The sequence below is a fragment of the Limulus polyphemus genome, unplaced genomic scaffold (assembly GCF_000517525.1).
Source record: "Limulus polyphemus unplaced genomic scaffold, Limulus_polyphemus-2.1.2 Scaffold5365, whole genome shotgun sequence".
Classification (NCBI taxonomy): Eukaryota; Metazoa; Arthropoda; class Merostomata; order Xiphosura; family Limulidae; genus Limulus; species Limulus polyphemus.
Window position 1 is genome coordinate 33,189 of NW_013670975.1, and position 11,518 is coordinate 44,706.

At 30.9% G+C, this 11,518-nt stretch overlaps 1 protein-coding gene and 1 long non-coding RNA gene across 3 annotated transcripts in view; both read left to right on the forward strand.

Annotated features, from left to right (window-relative positions):
- LOC106472479 (N-acetylneuraminate 9-O-acetyltransferase-like) overlaps positions 1-6,161 on the forward strand; it is a 38,515-nt gene extending 32,354 nt beyond the window's left edge. For both annotated transcript variants that reach the window (XM_022401058.1, XM_013933133.2), the window contains 4 exons: positions 1,855-1,995; positions 2,739-2,816; positions 5,521-5,613; positions 5,775-6,161. In XM_022401058.1, the coding sequence (XP_022256766.1) occupies positions 1,855-1,995; positions 2,739-2,816; positions 5,521-5,613; positions 5,775-6,026 (564 nt within the window). In that variant the 3' untranslated portion in view covers positions 6,027-6,161. The remainder of the gene's footprint in view (positions 1-1,854; positions 1,996-2,738; positions 2,817-5,520; positions 5,614-5,774) is intronic.
- A 2,695-nt stretch (positions 6,162-8,856) lies between these two features.
- Positions 8,857-10,674, forward strand: LOC111089143. Its single transcript, XR_002613473.1, has 2 exons — positions 8,857-9,183; positions 9,376-10,674. It is a non-coding gene; the product is annotated as an uncharacterized LOC111089143 (long non-coding RNA).
- The last annotated feature ends 844 nt before the right edge of the window (positions 10,675-11,518 follow it).

The window sequence follows — 11,518 nt, forward strand, 5'->3', positions numbered from 1 at the left end:
ACTTATACAGTTTATTGATGGGTTGAATGGATATCAAAGAAAATTACAGTAACAAGAAGATATAACATAATGGGAGATAAGGTTGGTGCACTTATACAGTTTATTGATGGGTTGAATGGATATCAAAGAAAATTACAGTAACAAGAAGATATAACATAATGGGAGATAAGGTTGGTGCACTTATACAGTTTATTGACGGGTTAAATGGATATCAAAGAAAATTACAGTAACAAGAAGATATAACATAATGGGAGATAAGGTCGGTGCACTTATACAGTTTATTGACGGGTTAAATGGAGAACAAAGAAAACTACAGGAACAAAAAGATATAAGATAATGGGAGATAAGGTAGGTGCACTTATACAGTTTATTGATGGGTTGAATGGATATCAAACAAAACTACAGTAACAAGAAGGTATAAGATAATGGGAGATAAGGTAGGTGCACTTATACAGTTTATTGACGGGTTGAATGGATAACAAAGAAAACTACAGTAACAAGAAGATATAAGATAAGGTAGGTGCACTTATACAGTTTATTGACGGGTTGAATGGATAACAAAGAAAACTACAGTAATAAATGTGCAATGTTTGGAGAAGGTTTTGTCATCATTAGGTAGAAGTAGGTTATCTAGACACAGGAATATATACATATTACAGAACAAAGGAAAGAAGTGACGTAACCAGAGGTTGGTTAAGATTTAATAAAAGTATCTTGTTGATGTTTGATTATTTGTTTAAAAGTATAGTTTTTACTTTTTAATAGATGGTTTTATTGAGTTGCAGTGTTTGTAAACATGAGGTTTCTTTTATTATGTTCACCAAATAAAATTGTCATCCAATCAGACAAGTTAAGTTTACTATTTAATGACTATGGCAAGTGATTGCAAAATATTGTGATGACTCAAATCTGTTGAATATCATTTTTACATTTATCTTATTCAAACATTTGCCAAGTAGGAAATGTCCATAAAACTTTTAGGAATTTGCACAAAAAGTGATTGCTGTAGATGCATAAATGGAAATCATCAGAAGAGGAGGATTGTATGAATGGGTTGTAGGGGTATGGTGTATTAATCAGTTAATTAATTAGCAAATATCACTATTTACCCAGCTCTAGACTAGAAGGTACATGGTGGTCTGAAAAAAATAAACAAATTCATAAAATTAAAGTTTTCAATCGTAGTGAATTAAAATTGACCCAAAATCAAGATAAGCAAACAAAACATTTTTAATTATAAAATAAAGTAAATAAAACTTTTTATTAAATAAATATCAATTCTGAAATGTTTAAAAAATGTGTATAAAAGAATTACTTGTTTGTTATCCATAATCTTTTTAATTCAATGTTTTACCCTCGAGTGAGGATGCACTCATCCAGGTATGACATAATCTATCATACGTCATGATGAAGTGAAGGCTAACGAAGTTAACAGTTCTATGAAGAACAATTTCTACTGGGACTTGTTGGAGGAAGATCTAGAAATTTTGTTTACTGTTACGAATAAACTACAAGTGATGAAGTCAGAAGTGGAAGAGTTCATTAAAATGGTTGATTTATCAGAAAAATTTTTATATACGTTATGCAATAAACTTATAAAAATGCTTCATGGGGTTGATAAGAAAACTGAATAACCAACTTTGCACATTTACTGTAAAATTTAAGGGCGTTATATCTTTCAAATATATGAAAAATAAACAGTAGAATAATCCAGTAGTGAAAAGGTTCAATAGCATATTAGTTCTTTGTAGTATAAGTTACAATTTATGTATTACATTCTCTTCTGTAGAGTGTTGCTTCAGGAATGCTATTGTAGTATAAGTTACAATTTATGTATTACATTCTCTTCTGTAGAGTGTTGCTTCAGGAATGCTATTTGCTTTTGCTTATTATCTCCTTCGTCAGTATCGGATTATAGATGACAATAACCATAGCAACTTGTTTTCCCGAGGCCTTTCATTAACTGCAACATTAGTCTCAATCATTGGATTAGGAGTAAGTTTCTGCTTTTTTTTCATGTGTTTTGTTAAATTTAGTTTCAAAACTGTATTTGGAAAAGTTGAATTGTATGAAACAGTAAGTCATTTTTATGTTTAAAGAAAACAAGGTTTACATTAAAGTTGGTAAATTCATCAGTTTTTTGTGTAGTGTACTTGCTGTACACTAGACTGTGTGTGACACTATTTGATGAGGGTGACTAACACTAAGTATAAATAATGAGTGAAAGTAACGTGTAATACTGAACCATATAGATATGTTTAAAACCAATAAGATTACTCATTAAATGATGAAATTGTTGAAGTATAGACTTTTAAAATAAAAGTTAAAAATTATAATTTGTGAATATTTGGTCTAGTACAAAGATGTTAGATCATTGATTAACTTTCTACTTCCTGACTAGTTTTGTCATCTTCTTAGAAGTGTTGTTTTTACTGCAAACACATTGGTGAACAATGTTGAACGTCCTTATATGGGATAAAATAAAAAACAACAAGACTACTTCTAGCCTTTCATATCAATATTTTATATCCAAACTAATATTTTAGTTAATTACTGGCAGCTGTATTATAATCAGTGTTACAGATATGTATTTATTATTGAATCTTATGTTCCACCTAGATTATAAAGTAAGATTTGTGTCCAGTTTAAAGTGAAAGATGTATTTGTAGCTGTCCAAGCCATTCCATTTTCTTCTTCTTCTATATTTGTGTTTAATTTTGATCATTTATTACCATTAGATTTATGCAACATTTGCCTTCCTGTGTCGAAACAAACCAGAATGCAATGAGATTCATCCATATATTTCTTTTGTGCCAGTAAGTTTAAATTTTGTTCAGTTTGCTACTGTAATGTAACTTTCTCAAATAAATCTGGTATGGTGAAGTACAGGTTTTTAGTGAATTTTGTTCAGTTTGCTACTGTAATGTAACTTTCTCAAATAAATCTGGTATGGTGAAGTACAGGTTTTTAGTGAATTTCATAAGTGAAAAAAATTGTATTATCTAATTCTGCTCCAAAATAATATACTTTCCACTAAAAACTAGCACTGTACATAATTATAGTAGTTCCACTTTTACAGGCTTTTATTCCATTTCTGCATTTTATTTTTAACAAGCATTTTATAGCAATTTCTGGATAGTAGCTTGTTCAGAGTAGGAGATTTCAGTGAGTTACATTCAAAATTTAATTAAACTACTTTCTTATCATGATATATAAGTAAACTTGGCATAAAAAATAGCTCAGAATTTAAATTTTAACATTATTTAACATTTAAGTTCTTAATTTTATATTAAAAAAATCCTCAGATTTCCCTTAGTGTGAGAATCGTGACATAGATATCCCCTCTTCTTGACAGAAGTATGAAATTTAATGTAAATTACTCATCATAATGTTGTCATCTGAAACATTATTCCCACAAGAAATGCATTGATGAGCTTAGCTGAATTTTTAACAGCTCTTGTCGCATAGTTAGAAAGCCAGAAAAATAACACATTGATGAGCTTAGCTGAATTTTTAACGGCTCTTGTCGCATAGTTAGAAAGCCAGAAAAATAACACATTGATGAGCTTAGCTGAATTTTTAATGGCTCTTGTCGCATAGTTAGAAAGCCAGAAAAATAACACATTGATGAGCTTAGCTGAATTTTTAACAGCTCTTGTCGCATAGTTAGAAAGCCAGAAAAATAACACATTGATGAGCTTAGCTGAATTTTTAACGGCTCTTGTCGCATAGTTAGAAAGCCAGAAAAATAATACATTGATGAGCTTAGCTGAATTTTTAACAGCTCTTGTCGCATAGTTAGAAAAATTGTGATAGTTATGGGACGTTATCTGTTTTTTGCACGGTGATATTTGGTGCAATACTTAATTAAATAAAAAATATTTAGCACCATTAGAATACAAAAGTATGGTTAAGTGTTGTCTAGCCAGTTAAGGACTATATTTCTTGTTTTTCATGTGTATTCTTTATTCATTATTATGTAAGTAACTAAAATGTAAAAATTGGAAACATTCCAGGTTAGATTAGGTAAAACAAAGAATAGTAATAGTTGTTCAAGAGGTATATTTGTGAGTAGCTCATGTGTAAAGTTAATCGATAGGATAACACGAGCTCTATGTTTGCCAATTGATTTTCAAATTTTATGGCAGGAATATTAACTTCAACATGGTTCAAAGACAATAAAATTTATGTATAAACAGACATATAAACAAATGTAGTTTCATGTTACCACTTGAAATCATTCTAGAAAGAAAGAAAAGGGATAACTTATATTAATTTTAAATTTTTCTTTAAGGATATGAGGTTAGTAAAATTGACCAACCATATATATAATATTAGGCTACAAAAAAAGTTTTACTGAAAAATAACATTTTATTATTACTTAGGAAGTTTTAGAGATATACAAATGAAATTTTAAAATGTTTAGATGAATAAAAGTATTTTTCTCCTTAACATGAAAATCATTTTGCACTCGGACTAGTAAACAAACTACTCAGTATTTTCACAGACAAATCTTTATTAATAAAACTTAATAAAAAAATCTGACATTTTATGTTCAAGAGTGTTGTAATGTTTACTGAAAGTTTGTCAAATTTTGTGAAGATACACGTACGGTATTAAAAATTATAGTATGGAAACTATAACAAGTACAAAATGTTGTAATGTTTACTGAAAGTTTGTCAAATTTTGTGAAGATACACATACGGTATTAAAAGTTATAGTATGGAAACTATAACAAGTACAAAATGTTGTAATGTTTACTGAAAGTTTGTCAAATTTTGTGAAGATACACATACGGTATTAAAAGTTATAGTATGGAAACTATAACAAGTACAAAATGTTGTAATGTTTACTGAAAGTTTGTCAAATTTTGTGAAGATACACATACTGTATTAAAAGTTATAGTATGGAAACTATAACAAGTACAAAATGTTGTAATGTTTACTGAAAGTTTGTCAAATTTTGTGAAGATACACATACTGTATTAAAAATTATAGTATGGAAACTGTAACAAGTACAAAATGGTTACGAACTCTGTCAATTCGACTGAGTTCATGTGGAAAGGGTTAAAAATTTTGTTCTTTATCATTGCCATGCATATCAAAAAATTTACATAGGGTTTCCTTATATTGTACAAACAGTATTTGCAAAGTCTGCTCATAATTGGTTCTGTCTTTCATGAAACAAAAGTATTAGACTTAACATGTTTTTAAGCACTGCATTCTCGGTTTGATTTATTAAGGGTTTTTTGAGAAGAATTTATAATAGTGGTTCACCCACATTGTATCTGAAACATTCATTGCTGGCAGACAACAAACATAGTAGTGGTCCAAATGTGATTTATGTAAGCTATTTGTTATACTTGTTTGGATGTTTTTTCTTCTGTGACCGTCCTAGTTTGTACTTAACAAGATTTAATAATCTTCTGAACTAAAGGATAAATTGTGTCATATGAAGAGTGCCCATGAATCTAATTTTGCCCATTTTTTTTTATTAATTCGTATCTTATTTCATAAACAGATATTATCCTTCATTGTTCTTCGCAACATTAGTGGACTTTTACGAACTCGATATAGCACATTCTTTGCTTGGTTTGGTAAAATCTCTTTAGAGGTAAGTTCTCATCAAAATAATTAAATTTAATTTTCACTGGCCTATAAAGCAATTTGATTTAAGCTAATTTGTTTTAAAGTTAAAATTATGTATTGTTTATTCTGATGATGTCTGTTATTTATTACAAGAATTGTAATAAGAATTTCTTATTTTGTTTTCAGCTATTTATAGCCCAGTATCACATTTGGTTAGCAGCAGACACTCATGGTGTGTTAGTTCTTGTGCCTAGTTATCCAGTACTGAATGTGATCATTACATCCTTCATATTTGTATGTATTGCTCATGAGGTGCACCATATCACTCGTATCCTTGTAAAATATGCCATTCCAAGTGACTGGCGTTATCTTGTGAGAAATGTAGTGATCTTCTTTTTGATTTTAGTACCTATTGGATTTCATGATGGAATGTTTTAAAGGAAAAACAAAAAGTGCCCTGTCTTTAATGTGTGTTTTTAAAGCTGCTATCTCATGTTGTGAAAAACAAAGTTTCTGTAATAATATTAATGCTAAACACTTAAAGAGAAAAACATGTAAATGTTTGAATTCTTATATATTTTGTTTGGAATATCCTGGTAAAGATTCTTCAATACATTACTGCCTTATAATATTTGGTTTTTAACATCTACTGGTACTTAACTAAAGATAATTATTAAAATACTGGACTCTTTTTCCATGCTAGAATCCTTTAAATAGAAATATTATGGATTATACTCTCTGAGTGTTTATAAATCATGGAGGATGTTTATTGAAAAATAACTCGAAACAGTTTTCTCAAGGTTTTTAATCACATAGGGCAAGATTTTTGGTCCTAATAAAGGTTGAAATTTTTAAGTTCGTAACTTGGTATAAGTCACAAAACACCCCTGACCAAAATAAATGTATTTGTTTGCTAACATTAGACATAGTGTTTAATGAAAGTGTTTCAAAAACACTCAAGTGCTCAAAACTTAGCTAAGTTCCTTTGGGTTTTAAAAGGAAGAATCCATGACCAGGGATTGGTCAAGTACTTTGGAAATGTACTTAAGTACAAGTACAAATATGTGGAATATCTTTAAGTAAAGTACAAGTACTCATTATGAAGAGCGAGTGCAAGTACTTTTATATTATTGATTTTATATGTATAATTAGTATTTCACTAAACGCCATCTTCTGATCTAGCTTGAGCTTGGGTTACAGACAGTATTTCTTGCATATAGAGTAGTGGAGTTTGATCTTATTTTTTTTGACGTTAAGTTTACTTTCAACCACACATTAGCAATCAGCATAATATATAAAATACTGCACAAATATAATACTTCTGATCATTATGTCTTAAGAGTATTATATTCATGTATACAATTCCTAGTAGCCAAAAGATTTTAAAAAACAATTATGGTATGTCAGAAAATAAAAAAGTAGTAACTAAATAAATGTTTTATTTTTTAATCCATGTATGCAGCACTAGTTATGCACAAATAATGAAGCTTTTAAAAAATCATAATCACAGACAGATAATATGACCCAGGTCACACAAAAATTCAGTAAGTGTCTTGCATATACTGGCCAAGTCCTGACACAGTATATAGTCGTTCCTGCAAAGCATGAGTTTCTTGGTGTGGTGTATTCTTGTGTGGTTGTCCTTAAAGGTGCTGCATCACCAAGGTCTGTACAGCTTTCTGCTCGCCCTGGATGACAAGAATAGACTTCAGTATGGAAGGCTGTTGATGTCCAACCAAGTGGAAATACTTGTTGTTCCATCCCTCGGAAATATTGTTTGTTCAGTGGTTACTTTATGGGATAATGTTGTGAACATTCCAGGATGAAGGTGGAAAAGCAAGGGCTGTGCATCTGATATGAACAATATTTTTGAGTGCATTCATCTGTTGGTAGCGTCTTTTAACATAATTGGAATCAAAGTATTCAAAGAGTGGAGTGGTTTCATGAGGTACAACAGTCTTCAGCAACTCAATCTATTGGGAGGAAGGCAAGCATGGTAAAGCTCCATTAGACTCAAGTCTTGTACTATTCGCCAGGTGTTTTGTGTTAAGTGATAGAAGCAAAAGTGAATATTTAGCTCTGCTCCAAGCACGCTGATCAGAGCATTTTTCATGGACAGGTCGAAGTCAGTGGAGATGGGTATTGGGTCAGCATCATCACCTATAGAAGCACATATGTTGACAATAGCTTGAAGCAGCTCCTCATAAATGTCTTGTGTTTTCTGTTGCAGGAGTGCATAGACTAATGGTAAAGTGGTGTCACCTAGAGGTACAGCTGCATGAAGTGTGGAAGTGCCATCCATGAACCATGTGTCATTCTCGGCTAGTAAATGCAGGTTATCTGTAGAAAATGCAATTATCCTTATGTCACTTGATTCATTGCCATAAAACAAGAAGGTTTGATGATTAAAGTCTGTAGTGTTGAATCTTTTCTGTTTAGCATAGTTGGTTGCTCTGGGAATTCCTTGATGCAATTTCGTCTAATTGTGTGTTTGCATGCTTCAGAGAAGGGAAGAATGGCTTTTGCTTCATTGGATATTTTTGAAAGTTGTTCATTGTATATGACACTTTGGTGATCAGCACTTGTGGAAGACCGGTTTTTCATAGCATCACGACACTTGCTGACTTCTGTGAATTTCATGATATTGCAGGAAATGATTGGTAGCTTTGCCTTCTATTTTATAAAAAACGTGACTTACAATACTCTTTTCAGGATTTAGTCTGTATGAGGCTCTCTCTTTCAAATATGTTATGAATCAACAAGTTCTTCCTTTAAGTATGTTGCAAAGTTTTAAATTTACTCCGTTATATGAACTGTGTATATCTAGGCCTATTTTATTAACAGTTTAAATCAACTTCATTATATGATCTGTATATATATCTAGGCCTAATAATATATTACCAGTTTAATTTACTTCATTATAGGATTGCATATAAAAACTATTGGCTATCGTTGGATCCAGCAGGGTTCCCATTTATCTGGTCGTAAATGACATCATTAAGGAAGAAACAGTTTAGTTTTCATGCTATCATGAATGTCCACATGAATTCAAATCTGTCCTTACTCCATTATATGAACTGTATATATCTAGGCCTACTAAATTACCAGTTTAATTTACTCCATTATATGACCTGTATATATCTAGGCCTACTAAATTACCAGTTTAATTTACTCCATTATATGACCTGTATATATCTAGGCCTACTAAATTACCAGTTTAATTTACTCCATTATATGAACTGTATATATCTAGGCCTACTAAATTACCAGTTTAATTTACTCCATTATATGAACTGTATATATCTAGGCCTACTAAATTACCAGTTTAATTTACTCCATTATATGAACTGTATATATCTAGGCCTATTTTATTAACATTTCAAATCTACTCCATTATTTCACCTATGTAGATCTAAGTTTAATTTATTCCATTATATCACCTGCATAGTAACCAGACAACTAGGCTATGTACAATTAGACAGATATGTTGCAACTCAGCAAATTCTACCTTTAAGTATTTTGCAAAGCTTTAAAAGTTTTAACACCCCTCTAAAACTATTAGGTGTCTAAATGTCCTACTTCATAATTTTTTTAGGTGTGTAATTGTCAGGAGTCTAGTTGTCTGGTTACCAGTATAGCAGTATTGTCTGGACCTAACACAGCAGAGGCCATTGTGGTCGAGAGCAAGAGTAGTTTGATGCTTCTTGTCTATCCCGAGCAAAATCAACAGGGGTTCTCTTGACCACTGACTACACACTAATGAAGTTTAAAGAGCATACTTTTTTAGGTGTGTAATTGTCAGGAGTCTAGTTGTTTGGTTACCAGTATAGCAGTATTGTCTGGACCTAACACAGCAGAGTGTTGGTAGGCCATTGTGGTTGAGAGCAAGAGTAGTTTGATGCTTCTTGTCTATCCCGAGCAAAATCAACAGGGGTTCTCTTGACCACTGACTACACACTATTGAAGTTTAAAGGTCATAATTTTTAGGATGTACTTGTAAATGTACTTTGATAGTTGAGTAAAGTACAAGTACAGTACTTGATGTACTTAAGTACACAATTACTCGAGTACTTGACCCCATGCCTGTCCATGACCAGGTTTCTAACATCAATACTAGAGTCTGATAACAAAAAGTTTTTGTTGTTTCTAGTTATTATTATTATTTCAAAAACCATTGTTTAATGGCAATACCATTGATGATGTTATAACTGACATGTGTAGTAGTGCTAGTGGTATGAATTCATAGTATAAAGCATTAGTAAGAATTTCAGGATAGTTAGGTAGTGCGATATATCACTCATTCTGAACACACGTGGTTCATTTTCTTAGATAGTTCTTAATACTTGTAGAGTATATTATATAACAATTCATTAAGTTGAATGTAGTTTTCAATATAACCCATTCGTGATCAGATAAACTCTAGCTGCTTATCCATATTGTTGTGTAAAAGCTGTTAAGGATGGTTCGTGCTGTCTTATAACTTTTATAAGAAATAACAGAACTCAACAAACAAATAAAAGAACTGCATAATGTTTGTGTTTTAGATATTCAAGAAGGCATGCCATTTCAAAATTTCTTAGAAAAAACAAGTCAGTGGCACTTGATATTACACATTTTCCCTGGGAGAGAGTAAAAAACTCCCAGCATTAAAGTTTGTCAAATTTTAGAATAATAATTTTTAGTTCACAGGAAACTTGAATTTTGAGAATATCTTTGTATATCAAATTTGTAACTTAGTATGCACTTCTCTTAAATTTGCATTTTGTAGATTGTTTAATTTTTATACAGATAGACAGGATGTTGTCGTAGTTGTTAATAGCTATAGATTCTTATGTATATTTAGAAAAATGTGACTTGTATATTGTTTCCAGTAGTCATTCATCAGGTTTCTTTTTGGTAATTTTTAGAGGCTTTCAGAGCCAAAAATTTTTCTCAATGGAGTTTTTTTTTCAAAAAATTTCAGTTTTAGGGGAATTTTTAAGTCTTTGGAAAAAGTCTTCAAAGAAATGTCAAAGACCCAGCTTTAAAACAGTGCAAAAATTAGCCTTTTCAAGGGATTTTTTACAAATTAAAAGAAATAATTTGCTTTGCTTCTCTGTTAACATTTATTTCAAATAAATTTTCATAACTTTAATATAGAACTCTGACAAAATTCAAATATCAAGAAACAACACATAAATCTTAAGATCAGTTATCACTTGTTGAACTTTCAGAATCACTGGCAGTGGGAACATCTTCCAAATGCATTTCAACATTATCATCTGAGTCTTCATTGCTTCATTTGAAATGGGTATTCTTCTTTTCTTCCATAAGTTTCTTAAAAGTATCATCATAATTCAAATCATTGAGGGAAATGTGCGTCAAGTAATCCAACTGCTGGAAGGTTTTATTATTATTCATAAAGTTACTGCTGTAATAGATAAGTAACTATAGAAAACAAAAAATACACAATAATTATCCATATGCTAAAACAAACATAGAGTAATTAGAATTTACATAATTGTACATTTTTATTTTAAATAACTTGGTACTGAAAGTTAACCAATCATCTAATGGAATTCTATTTAGAACAATCATAGCCAAGTAAAAAAAGTACTTGAAGCTCAAAACGGAATTACTTCATGGACATATGTAAAGTTTTTTTTGCCGAAAGGAATACAAACTTTCTCTGGAGAGAGTTAACAAGTTCATATCAGGATTAAATAATGTAATATTCTTTGCACTACAAATGAATCGGTAAACACAGGCTTGATAAATTGTCAAAACTCCATATTCTTTATATTTGCTGGTCACAGATGCTCTATATGGAAGACCAACTCTTTTAATAACCAGATGGGTCTTAATGCATAGAAATTTGTACTTATTCTATAGAAGATGACATGAAGTGGAAGCACTTTCTTACTCTCCGATACTCATACATACATTCATAC